Here is a 13577-nt window from a genome sequence, read left to right on the forward strand (position 1 = left end):
CAAAACAGACCCATCTATTAATCTGCTCTGATTATATACTGTAAGGACCCCAGGTTCCGGTGACTGCCTCGACTGCAGTCTCAACACTGACACACTGAATCACCTTGGACCAGTCGCCTCCTCTCTGGACCTCAGTTGCTCCGTCCGTCACAGGGCGGGCTTCACTGATTTGAAAAACTCAGGCTCCTCCCCCGCAGGAGCGCACGCCTGCAGTGGTCACCCAGCCCCGGGATCAGGGGCCCCAGGGGTGGGAGGCTCGGCACTCTGCTTTAGGGGCAGAGGAAGGTCGAGGTTCATGGGAAACCGGCATTTGAGCAGGGCTCGTAGGATGACCCACTGGAGTACGCCTGGTAAATCCTGGCGAGGCTTTTATGTGGCTGTCCTTTCGGAGCTGAGCGTTGGCAGGAGTCGAGTCCTGAAATGAGCCCACTCTCCTTGTCCACGGCCGAGGTCGCGGTGACCGCGGGGCCCCGGAGCCTCACGAAGCGGGTGATGGCTCCGAGTCCCTATCCCGAGGCCCGCACCGGGGCCCGCTCGCTGGGAGCACGGGGTGCGGCTCCTCTGACTGCCGGCGCCCGGACCACACTCGCGCCAAGGCAGGGCCCCCGACTCGCGGGGCTGCGGCTCGGAGAGGACTGACCTGGGGGGGGGCCGCGCCCGCAGCGCCGGGACACCGGAAAGTCGCGGGGCCCCGGAGAGTCGCGGGGCCCCGGGCCAGGCGCAGGCGGTGCGCGCGCGTCACGTGGGCGGGTGGGGGGCGGGGCCTGCGCGGCCTCCCGTGAAGCCCCGCGCGGGGAAGGACCGGAACTCCGGGCGGGCGGCTTGTTGATAATATGGCGGCGGTGTCGCGAGGAGGCGGCGGGGCCCACACCCGGAAGAAGGGTCTCTCTTCGGGCTAGCGCGGCGGCCGCTGCGGACCCGGAAGTCCGGGTCGGTTGCTGAATGAGGGGAGCCGGGCCCTCCCCGCACCAGTCCCCCCGCGCCCTCCGCCCCGACCCGGGCCCCGCCATGTCCTTCTTCCGGCGGAAAGGTAGCGAGGGGCGCTGGCGGTGCGACCGGGCCCGGACCCGGGGGCGGCGGGCGGCGGGGCCTCGGGGCGGCGGCCCGCCCGGGCTCTGCGGGAGGGACGCGGCCTCCGCGCGGGCGGGCGCTGGGCCCGCTGCCCCGAGGCGTTCGTGCGCCCCGACCCGCGCGAGGCAGTGCCTTTTTCGTCAGGACAGTTTTCCGGTTGTGCGTGTGTGTGTACGAGAAAAAGGGAATTCCTGCGACTCGTGAGAATATCGAGGGGTCACTGTGTAAAAGCAACACGTGAAAAAATGTTTTCTTCAGCCGGTGCTGTTTTCCTGTTTCCCCTTTTTTTCCAGTTTCCAGCAGGGGGATTCTGCTCTTCCTAAAATGACATTGCTTAACTTACGGCTAAAAGTTCCTTGATGAAGGCGACTACTTCTTTTGATGACTTAGCAAGTTTACCACGAACTGGAACCCTAACTTTATAAACAGGCTCCTTCTATTCCTGGTTTTCAGTAGTAATAGCTGCCTAGTTTTTAAGTAGAGGCGGCTTTTAAGTAGGGGTACCTATCCACAGTGAACGAGTGTGGGTCTTTTTTGGATGATAGTGGTTCTTGTATCAATTCTTGTTGCTTCAGAGAAAATCTCCCGGACAAAAACGGGTTTTGGGAAAAAGACTAAACTAAATCAGGGACTTGGGTTCACGTGACAGCCCTACTACTAACTGTGTCACCTGGGACAGAAAAATGTTAACCCACTTTCCTCTCTCATCTGAGACTCAGATAATTCCTAAAGGCCCCATTAAACTCTAGAAATTAAAGAATTCCTTTTAAGTACACACAGAGGTTTAGTAACTGAAGCCATGTGATGAGTGAATGAAACCTCTCAGAATGAATGAAAACCGCTGTGAATGAATGAAGCCGATATTTTTAACCTTGGTGCAGTTAACAGCCCTTTAATTTGTCTGACAGTGTTGAAATGGTTAGTTGGGGGGGGGTTTGTTTTTTAAAACAGCAAAGACATTCTGTGTATAATGGGGCGAATGGCATGTTGCACAATAGACTGTTGTCTCTACTTATTAAATACTTTTGAAAGTCTGCTGTTTGCCAGGCACTGTGCTAGGCCCTCACTGCTGAGCACCGAACAAGACACAGTCCCTCTACTCATGGAGCTTATTGTCTTCTGGGGTAGACAGACAATAAATCTCTCTCTCTCTCTTTACAAATTGAGTAAAGTGTTATGAGAGAGAAGACACATATTTTGGTTTGATGTTAGTCAAAGGCCTTAGCAGGTGACCCTGAAACTTAGAGCTGCAGGAACGCAGGAGGTACCATAGAGGCCAAGAAGAGTTTGGAGCCCTTCGGGAAAGAAAAGAAGCCCAGAGCAACTCGGGCCGGAGAGGAGGACCAGGGTCAGGTGATTCAGAGCTTTGTGGCTCGCGGTTAGGTTTTATTCCAAGTGCAGAGGCAATGTTACTTTAAAATTTTAGAAGAGGAGTGATTTGATCTTATTTTATGTTTTAAAAAGATCATTCTAGGTGCTTTTTGGAGACTGGATGTGGCAAGAATAGAAACTGAAGATGGTCCTATTTAGAGATCCCATCCAGTCTCCAAATACCACTTCTAAATACCACATATCTGCTGGTGAGTCCCAAATTCACATCTCCAGCTTGGATTCTCTGCCCTGAATCCGGACTGTATATCCAACTGCTGGTCCACTTTATACCTCTACCTCGTAGTTGTCTAATAGATCGACTAGTAGATAAATCTTTAGGTTACTGTATCTGAAATCTAACTTCAGATTTAGTCTTCCCAAACCAGTTCATCAGTTTTTCTCAACTCAATAAATTGCATTTCTTGCCTCTTAAAGGATTGCTCGGGCTAAAACCTTAGTACATTCTTGAACCTCTCTCTCCTGCTCTAGATCTGATCCATCGACAGGTCGTCGACCCCAGAACATATCCAGATCCAACCACTTCTTACCATCCTGCTCTAGACAGTCATCTCTACATAAGCTGGGTGATTAAGGAAGTCCTCTGAGGGGATGTCATTCCAATCTTAAATGTCAAGAGGAAGCCAGTTTTATATGTAGACCGAGGAAGCAGCATTATGTAGCCCTGGGCTTCAGTTTGGTTTCCCTTCCTCCATCCTTGACCCCTCTGGTATATTTCAGGCCTGTTATATTGCATTTCTTCTCTTTGTTCATCTCCTGCTCTCTTTCCCTATTAGTCTTCCATTTATACTGGCCTCCTTGTTGTCAAGTACATTCCTCCTTCAGGGCCTTTGCACTTCTCTCTGTCTGGAAGCCTCTTCCCACAGATACACACCTATTTTGTTCCCCTATCTCCTTCAGGTTTTGGTTAATTGACATCTTAGTGAAGCTTTCTCTGACCTTCCTGCTTAGGATTGCAGTCCGCAGCCCAGGCACTCGCCCCCTTGCTGTGCCTTGTTTTTCTCTGCAGCATTTATCACCGTCTGCTTTACTGTGTGTTTTGTTAGGATGGAAGCCGATTTTTGTTCATGGCTATATCCCCATGTCTAGATCAGTGCCTGGGATATACTTAGAAATTTAGTAAATATTTGTTGAATAAGTGAATAAAAATAAGAAAAATATCAGCTAGTAGTATGTGCTGTGCAGGGAGTTTAAACAGTGATGTGGGAGCAGATCCCCAGGTGATAGTTTGCGCTCAGATAGGAAGGGAAAGCTTGTCTGAGAAGGTGGTATTTAAGCCGAGGTCTCAGTGAGGAAAGAGCATCAGCCTTGCAGAAATAAAAGAAACTACATTCCAGAAAACTGGTAGTGCAAATGTCCTGAGGCAAGGAGGAGCTGGGTTTACTCAAGGATGGAAAGAAGGCTGAAGTTCACTGGGAGAGGAGGGCAAAGGGGTGTGTTTTGGAGATAGAGATGGCATGACTTGAATTTCAAGAGATTGGAGTGAAGGAAAACTGGGAAGTTTTGGAAAGCTTAGAGCTCAGGTAGGAAGAATCAAGAATTCTCCTTCTGCAGTTGTGAGTTTACAGTAACTCCGGGACAGTCCATGTGGATAGATCAAGGAGGCAGCTGGACGTACAAGTCTGTAGTTCTGAAGGGAGGCCAGAGCTTGACTTCTGGATCTGGATTTAGAGGCATTTTGCAGGACTCTTTGAGATCATCTAGGGAATACACATGATATATGAAGTAGTTGCGTAGAAAGGCTAAGCTACCATAACAAAAAGACGTAAAGTATAATGGCTCAAATAAGATAGGCCTCTGTTTCTCTCTTGTGTAACAGTTCAGTTCCTGGGCATCAGGTGGCTTTGTCTCACCACATTCAGGGATCATTTTTCTCCTATCTTGTTATTCCTCTGTCTCTTAGGGCGTAGTCTTTTTTATCAAAGCCAGATCATAGCTACCTCTGTCAGTTTTCTGACCAGTGACAGGGGAAAGAGTATGGAGGAAAGAGAAGCTTTGGCCAGGAAGTGGCCCTTACCACTTGTGCTCACTTTCTCTTGGTGAGAACCTAGTCCGACGGTCCTGGCCAACCCTGGGGCTTCTGGGAAATGCAGAGAAGCTCGCCAGCTTGTGCCAGGCTGCAGCCCTCTTGCTAGGAAGGGGAGACTGAGTTCAGTGGCCAGGTAGCATTTCCTGCCATTCTGTGGACTAGGGGAGAGCTCTGGGATTAATCGAGCTTTTCGAAGTTAAGTTGAAGAACTTGAGCCATTGGCAAAGGAGAATCGAAAAGAAAACGCCAGTGATATAGGAGTGCAATGTCATGGTAGCTAAGAGAAGATAGTATTTCAAAAAGGAGGGACTATTGCATTGAATGTCACTTGGAAGGTCAAGATAAATAGAAATAGCCACTCAGTTTGATAACGCAGAAGTAATTCCTGACTTTTGTAAGAGTGATGTCAGTGGAGCAGGTTGAGGGGAGAAAGGGGAGTGAGGAAAATACAAAGAATAACTGAAAACATAATTTTGCAGAAACTTTGCAGTGGAAAGGGAGAAGAGGGGCAGTAGCTGGAGGGGCTTTTGGTGTAGGCAATTTTTGTTTAAGCTGAAAGAGCTAGAGAATGCTTGTTTGCTAATAGGAAGGCTCCGGTAGAGCGGGAGAAAATGATACAGAGGAGAGTTGTTACTTGCGGGAGTGAAGTTCTTAAAAAGACCTTAGGAGTTGGGATTGAAGCTTGTCCGTGTCAAAGTTTGGTTAGGATACACTGCTGCTGGAACCGACAATTGGTACAACCACTTGTATATACAAGTTTAAAAACCTTCAAACAATGCCTTATATTATTTATGGATACAAACATTTATGGAGTGAAAATGTGGATGGAAACCATAAATATCAATTTATGAGATTGCTTTTCTAGAGAATGAGAAGCTTCTCGTTCCTGCCTTCTCTAGGGAGGGGAGAATGAGATCAGGGAGGGACTTCAGTTGTACCTGCAATGTTTTATTTCTTTTAAAAATTCTTCTGAAGCAAATAATGGCATGATGTTAAAATTTGCTAAACCCGAGTGTTCCTTATATTAAAGTGCAGTCTTGCCTTTATGTTTTAAATGTTTCATAATAAAAAGAAATACACAAAAAGGAGAAGTCAGTAGTATAAAATAATGTGGCAGAAATAAACCTGAATAGATGAGTGATCACAATAAATGTAAATAGACTAAAATCTGTATGGCTGAAAATCTAGCAGGAGTCCATATAAGTGGGCTAAAAGATAAAGATTCAGGTTGGATAATAAACCAAAATCCAGCCATAAGCTATTTACCAGAGGTACAACCAAAACATAAGGACACAGAGAAATTGAAAATAAATGGAAAAGATATACCAGGCAAATATTGACCAGAAGAAAGCTTGTTTGGTAGGTGAAGTATTTGAAAGCATAAAATGTTATTAGGGGCTCAAAAGGTCTGTACATTACAATAAAATGAGCAGGGTACTAGGAAGATAAAATTCTGAGCTGGTTTGTACTGAAAATTAGTCTCCAAATACATAAAACAAAATATACAGAATTACCAGGAGAAGTCAACAAATTCATAGTTGTAGTTAGAGCTTTAAGAATGTTCATTTTTAGAAATAAAAAGCAGCGATCACCATATACAGAAATGAACTGACCCAGGCAATAAAAAGATGGCAGCCTTCACGTTAGATTCTTGTTCTGTCTGTTTAGATGTTAAAAAGATCTCGGGAAGGTTCAAAGTAAAAGGATAGAAAACTGTATCAGGGATATATAAGCAAAAAGAAAGCTAACAGTCTTCACAATTACACACACATAAAAAAAGATGGAAGAGTTCAGTTTTGGGAGGGAAAGGGAATTTGGGAGGGAAGGAGCCATTATTCATAGATAATATGACTGTGTATAAAAGATTCGAGAAAATCTGCACATACACCATAGAACAAGGATTTAAAACTCAGTTGTATCCCAGTATGCCAGTATAGACAAAAGACTGTGAAATCTTTATGGAGTTTACAAAACGTAATTGGACATAAAGGGAGACCCAGGTAAGTGGAGGTGTACTATGTTCGTGAATAGAAAGACTCCCTACCAGAAAGATGTGAACTTTCACCCATATTAGTCATTAAGCCAGTGCTATTTAAAAAGAACCTGCCATGGGGGTTTTAGGGTCAGGAAGTTGGTCCTATAGTTAATATGGAAGGTACTTTTGAAAAAGGAATGACCGGGGACTTGGCTCTGCCAGAGGCTTATTATGTAGTTAAGTAATTGCAACAGTAGGCCCAGAGACAGACCTCGATCTGTATGGGAACTTGGCATGTAGAGTTCTTATTCAGTTGGGAAGAGTTGGAATAATTGGTAAGTGATGTTTGTTATCCGTTTGGCAAAAAAAAAAAAAAAAAAAAGGAAAAACAATTACGATTTCCTCCCTTCCCCCTGTTATGTATGTCAGGGGTAGGCAGACTTTCTGTAAAAGGCCAGATAGTGACTGTGTTAGGCTCTGCAGGCTCTGTGGCCTGTCTCGCTCTGTCCTTGTGGCCACAGACAGACCATATGTATACACTGCAAAAAACTGACGGTGGGCTGGATCTGGCCCTTGGGCTGTAGTCCGCCAGCCCCTGATAATACAGAAATGAATTCCAGGTGGATAGGAGCCCAGAATTTGACACAAAAAAAGTAAAGTGGGTTAAAAATAGTCTTGTGTCAGATTCTGTAAGGTTCACACTTGGCTTAAGCTGCCATGCACCTTCCTTCTTGGATGTTAGTATATCTGCGTTAGAATTTCCAGTGTTTTATGTAATGAAGGAGGGATTGTATAATTTTTTAAGAGACAGTTGTTAAACCTTGAGTACTCGAAGTTTTCAAATGTTTGTATTTGATGCTGTGGTGGAAATACCCAGTAAGTAAGAGCCTGTCTTTTTCTTCAGGACGCATCCAGTAGTCAGTGGCACGTGGTCATGATATCATACAATGTCCTAAATTTCCTATGTCCTAGTCCCTCTTCTAAGCCCTTTACAAGTATTTATTTTTTCACCTGTAGCGCTCTGAGGAAGTCTCCACTGTGACCGGTGGAGAGCCCAACTGGGAAACAGCATGTTCAGTTTTGGGATGTGGGGTGGGAGGTGCTTTTGATATATCCACTTACATGTGTTATCCACACAGTAACTCTAGAGGCGGAGTTTTTAACCAAAGGTAAAAGAGTGACTTTCTAGAGTCTAGCTGACCGCGGTTGAAATCCTCCCTGTTGAAATGATTCTTTCCTAGCTTGTAACAGTGACCTAGTTTCATAAATCAAGGAAACTGAGACTCAGGAAATTAAGGTAACTTATCCAGGCTCACGGGGCTATGGAATGGCAGAGCCAGAATTTGAACCCAGATATTCCGACACTGTCTCTCCTTAGGCACTCAGTGACCAAATGCTGTTCACAGGTCACTTCCTGAGGGAAGCTTCCCTGACGGTTGCTCTGCCCCCCCCCCAAGGCAGTTAGTCCATTGTTGTGGAACTTTGAACACTCCTCTGTTAGAATGAAGCTTGTCTGACCTTTACAGTGTGTGGAATGGAACTTTCTGACTGTGGAAGTTGATCATAATGCTCTCTTACCTTCCAGTGAAAGGCAAGGAACAAGACAAGACCTCCGATGTCAAGTCAGTTAAAGGTGAGTCAGCGCTTGGCAGGGATGGGCTCTTTAATCCTGCTATTCTGCCTTCTTTAATAATCACCTGTGATTGTGACTTATTTCCCTGTTAGTTTATATGCTCTTCAGCACCAGCATATTGTAACCTCTCACCAACACGCACTTGTTGGCTGCCCCAGTGATTGCAGTGAACCAGTGTCCTCCTTGTGAGTCACACATCTGATTGTTCCCTAAAAGTGGTTGGTTGACTTTATTTTAAAAAACAAAAAGCAAGCAATACTCTTTACTGAGCAGCCTGACAACTGACCTGAGAAGCCTAGTTTTCCGTGGTCTGTCTGGAAGCGTGAGGCTTACAGTTCCACTACCTTATTACTTTGGATGCGTGGCCTTCACGTTTACTCGGAACACATCCTTATCTATGGGGAGGAGCGTGCCTTTTCACGTTGGAATCCCTGCTGTAGCTTTGAGAGGTTTCATTATGTCAGTGCACAAAACTGGAGTGGGAAAATTACAATGAAAATTATTCCTATATCCATTATATATAAACTTCATAAATGTAATTTGTTTACATGAAATCTATAGATTGCTGCTTACATTTTTTTAAGTGTTTATATGTTGTGTAGCTAGCGTTGAATATTAACCCCATACGCTCAGTTTGCCTGAGAGACACTAATTATAACTTAGGAGACTTGTGAGATTAGAGAAGTGGGGTGGTTTACAGCCTTATTTCCTGCTTATTTCTGATCATTTAAAACCGGTTGGGTTCCATGTCATTCATACTGCCTTCTTTAAGCAGAGTTTGATTGGCATTGGTAAAGGCTCAAAGCCCTCGGTGAGCAGAGGCTTGTGGAGACTAGGCTAGTGGAAGGAAGGCATGCTGATGCCTGGGGCACACCAGCCTTCTGCTCTAAGCTCTGCCTCTGACGGTGGGACCTTAGGGAGCCGTGGGACTTCCCTCCTTTGTAAGACGGGGGGGTTTGGCCTACCTAACCTCTGAGTGTGTACCAGGCTAAAATAGTCCCTGCTTGTTCTGTTTGTGACAGTCCTCAGTCTGTGCTTAGCATTCACTGACTTCAGAATAAGACAGAAGCAGCAGAGGACGCAGGCCCTCAAGAAGTTTGCAGTCTGATTAGAAGGACGAGCTTAGAGCAGCAGCAGGTGAACCGAAAGAGTGACAGCTTTGGTTTATTGAGCACCTCTTCTGTTCCAGGCGTTAGCCAGAACTGTGGCTGTAGCTAAGAAAAGACTTAGATCCAGGCCCCGCCCTCCTCCACCTTACAGTTTGGTGGGGGAGCAGCATTAATCCAGTGATTCCACAGATGGCTTGGGTGAGGCCAGCAGTGATGGAGATAAAGAGACCTGGGCAGATGATTGAGGAGACAAAATGGGCAGAGCTTTGTTCTTGATTAAATGTAAGGTATGGGGGGAGAAGGTTAAGGTTAATACCCACCTTTCTGCTTACCTAACGCTGTGACTGGTGCAGAGCCCAGCTGGGAAATTACATGTTCAGTTTTGGGATGTGAGGTGGGAAGTGCTTTTGAGACTGATATACATGTGTTACCTTGTCCCCACGATAACTCTAGAGTTGGAGTTTTTAACCAAAGATAAGAGAGTGACTTTCTAGAGTCTAGCAGACCAAGGTTGAAATCCTGCCTCTTGAAGTGACTCCTGCGTCTTTGACTTATGGCTACGACTAAGTACTTACCTTTTTCTGTTTGTGTACTCATCTCCAAAATGAGGAAAACACTGGTCTTGCAAGATTGTTGTGAGAGATAAGTGAAATAAAAAAACCAGTACAGTGCCTGGTACATAGTAGATGGTACATTGGGGGCTGTTACTGTCTCGTTTCAACAGAGGCGTTTATAGTATCACAAGGAGTTTGGGGGAGTTTGAGCTCAGCAAATGGTGTCTGAAGACTTCGTAGAAGTGAGACTTGACCGGTGGGAACACTAGGAAGGGTTTGAACGGAAGAGTTGATTCTTTCTCTTTTTCCCCTACCAGCCCAGCTTCTTATTTCTTGAGTATGTACTGGGCAGAGGGACCTTCAGACTAGTTAAGGGAAATTTTTACAGATAGATTAAGATCAGAATGTAGAGGGTCTTAAGGACCAGAAAAGAGAGTTGAGAGAAAACGGGGAGTCACTCTGGGCTTTTGAACAGGATGTTGGTGCTTTACATATGGCCTTTGTGAAAGGCGAGTTACATAGGGTGGAGGCCTAGAAGTGCTTCTTCTGTAACACAGAAAAATCTGTACTAAGGGTGTGGTGTTGAGAATAAACAGGTGAGTATCTTGAAGAAAAAGTCAACAGATTTTGAGCTTTGGGGACCAGTGGGCTGAGCAGAGAGAGGGAAGTTAAAGATGGAGACTCGGTCTGGAAGAGAATGTGGGAAGTCTGACATTTGGACAAATTGGTCTTGAGATCGTAAAGTCTAAGTGAGGACGACTAGTAGCAAATAAAAGAGACAGGGGACTGAATCCCAGCTCAGAGGTCAGCCTGAGATGCAGGTCGGGGTTCGCACCTGGCCTCCAGTCCACAGAGCTGTGCCATCGGGGCTGTCGCTGAGAGGCCCATGGCCAGGGTGTGCGTGAGGCTTTCCCCTGCAATCAGCCGGAGTTAGTATTAACTCTGTTTTGTCTGTTCTAGATAACCATTTAGATTTTAGATATCTATTTTACCTGGACTTCTGTCTGATTTACAGACATATTAGGGTCCCACTTAAGTTTATTTGAGTGGGGGGAGCCTACAGCTAAAAAAAAGTTTGAAGAAGATTGCTCTAGTAATAACTGAAGGCTTGAGAATAAATGTGCTTTGTAGCAGAAAGAATAAAAGAACAGAGAACCTGCAGAAGAAGAGGGCTCATGGAAGGAGGCCATACCTGACACATTTAATAAATGGATTCTGAAAGGCTGAGAGGGGGAGCAGAGGGCGAGGAAAAGGTACGTGGAGGGTAGGGCCACGGAGACCTGGGAAGGTGGGATGTCAGGAAGGAGCATGTGAAGTAAATCATTCTAACAGAGAAGGTAAGGAGGAGGAAGGAAGCCTGCACAAAGGAATTCACGGTATTTCACACCATCATCCACATCTAATTAGGAGGCACTTAGGGAACCTCACTGTTCTTATAGAATGTTATTTGTAGTTTCTTGTCTCTGCCAAAAAAAACCCTAGATATTATTGTTTATAAACCAATTATAAAAAACCAAAATGATTTTGCTGCATTCAGTATATCATAAAAATGAAAACCAAAGAAAACTTCCTTATGTAATTGAAAAAAATCATTTAAAGACAGCTTTATTGCATGATAGACTAATAAATGCCTGGAAAACAGGTATGGATGTGTGTACCTGCTCCATCCTGTAGACACATCTCAGAGGAATAGATTGAATTACACCACCATGTATTCTCCATAGGAAATATTGCATGGGATTACTCAGACTCTGTGTCCAGGAACTGTTTGCTCAGGTTGAGAGCACTTCAGCTTACCTGTTAACTGCTCAGTAAAACAAGTGGCGCCAGGCACAAGTTCAGTTATCTCAGAGTATTTATGTTGAGGGTGTGGAATGCTAAGTGACCTGTATCCTTTCTAGCCTTCTTGCTATAGCAACGCGCTAATCTGAAATTTCTTAAAAAACCTTTAAGAAGAGTCTCTGATATTTCTGTGGGATAAATTGAATAGGTGGAATTTTAATTCAGCTGTAGCAACAAGTTCATAGGGTTCTTTGACCATGTTGTAGTATGGAGTTGATTATTTCCTATTAATTCATTGAACTCTGATCATAAATGTTTTACTAGATGGTGAGATTTTGTTACTCAATTAAAAAGTAAAATAAGTTATTCTGAAGCATATTTTTCTAATTTTTCCCCCTAAGCTTTTATTTTGCGATTTTAGTTTTGTTCCTTCGGCAAGAAGGATTAAGGAATTGAGAAAGGTCCGTGTTTCAGAATGCTGGCTTTGGTACTTTCTATCCTCAAAAGTTCTCAAAGAGAACGTTCTCAAAGAAAGATCTCTCTTAAGTTTCATTTTTGGCACAGTATTTTGAGATTTATAAATAATAGTAGGGTGTTTTCCAATTTTCTGCTGCTTGGTTAATTTATCTTTTCCCTAAGTATTTTTTGTTGAGTGTATGTACTTAAGTGTTACAAAATTGAATTTTTAAAGTTCCCTTAGGAGACAGTTTTAGGCTATCATTTGTGTTTAATTTTTAATAATTTTTTGAAAAATTATAGCTTCAATCTCCGTACATTCCCCACAAAAAAGCACTAAAAATCATGCCTTGCTGGAGGCTGCAGGACCAAGTCACGTTGCAATCAATGCCATTTCCGCCAACATGGACTCCTTTTCAAGTAGCAGGACCGCGACACTTAAGAAACAGCCAAGCCACATGGAGGCCGCTCATTTTGGGGACCTGGGTAAGTGACTCTGTGCTTGTTAACTTCCAGTAGGAGGAGGGATTTGAGTATGGTGTGTGAAACTCCTGCCGGAGGGACTGGGCTTTGAAAAAACATGTTTAAACTGAAATAACAGCTCTGAGTGTAACGGATGGTATCATGTTGTGTAAATTTAAATAACATGCCCAACAGAAAAATGGGCCATTTCCAGAAGAAGAAATATATCTGGCTACTAAATATATGAAAAAAATGCTTCGTTTCACTAGTACTCAGTGAAATGCAAATTAAAATGATGAGTTAACGTTCCCCCTGATACATCAGCAGATACTTAGTTTGATAATTGAATGTTAATGTGGATGCAGAGAATGAGCCACTCCTATTTAGTGGAGGTGTTAATTTGGTAACAGTTTTTTGGAAGACAGTTTGCAAGTATTTATCAAAAATAAAATATAAGATCTAGCCCTCAGATATGCTCCCATATGTGCACAAAAACGCATGTACACGCAGAAGGCTGTCGATTGCAGTATTGTGTATGATGGCAAAAACTTGGGAGCAACGTATGAATATCCATCAACAAGGAAGTAAAGTTGTGATGCAGCCGTTCTCTGCGGCGCTGTGTAGCCATTTAGAAGTCTGAAGAGGACGTCGAGGTACGCTCAAGGGAGGAGAGCTGGTCACCTCGTGCTGTACACAGCAGGGTCTCTGTCATGTTAAAATAATTCCTCCCTCTCCCTGCAAAAAAAAAAAAAAGGGTACACAGAGGTCCTTGTTTTCTGAACATTTGTTGCCCACATTTCTGCACGTATAGAAATTGTGTGTCACTTTATCGCAAATTGAAAAAAATCCATGAATGGATTAAATTCTAATACAATTAGTTCCTCTTTCGATACCTCTCTCTGCCTGCTTAACATTTTGTATGTATTCAAAGCCAAGGTGTCAAAGTCTTGGTGGGTCACGCTCGGCCGTATGCTGCAAATGACATCCGTGTTGGTCACAAAGTAAAATTGTAAGTTTTACTGGATTACTCATCTGTCTGGTGGGAATGTAAAAATGGCACAGCCACCCTAGAAAACAGTTTGGCAGGTTCTTATAAAGCTAAACATGCAATTACCAT

The 13577-nt window shown here is 44.4% G+C and overlaps 1 protein-coding gene across 1 annotated transcript in view; it reads left to right on the top strand.

The window, feature by feature from the left end:
• Positions 1–798: 798 nt before the first annotated feature.
• The window catches only part of AKAP10 (A-kinase anchoring protein 10), a 45420-nt gene continuing 32641 nt past the window's right edge, over positions 799–13577 (top strand). Inside the window, exons 1-3 of the mRNA XM_031685916.2 lie at positions 799–1030; positions 8050–8097; positions 12302–12484. Coding sequence (XP_031541776.1) covers positions 943–1030; positions 8050–8097; positions 12302–12484 — 319 coding nt within the window. The 5' untranslated portion in view covers positions 799–942. The remainder of the gene's footprint in view (positions 1031–8049; positions 8098–12301; positions 12485–13577) is intronic.

The sequence above is a fragment of the Vicugna pacos genome, chromosome 16 (assembly GCF_048564905.1).
Source record: "Vicugna pacos chromosome 16, VicPac4, whole genome shotgun sequence".
In the NCBI taxonomy this organism is placed as follows: domain Eukaryota; kingdom Metazoa; phylum Chordata; class Mammalia; order Artiodactyla; family Camelidae; genus Vicugna; species Vicugna pacos.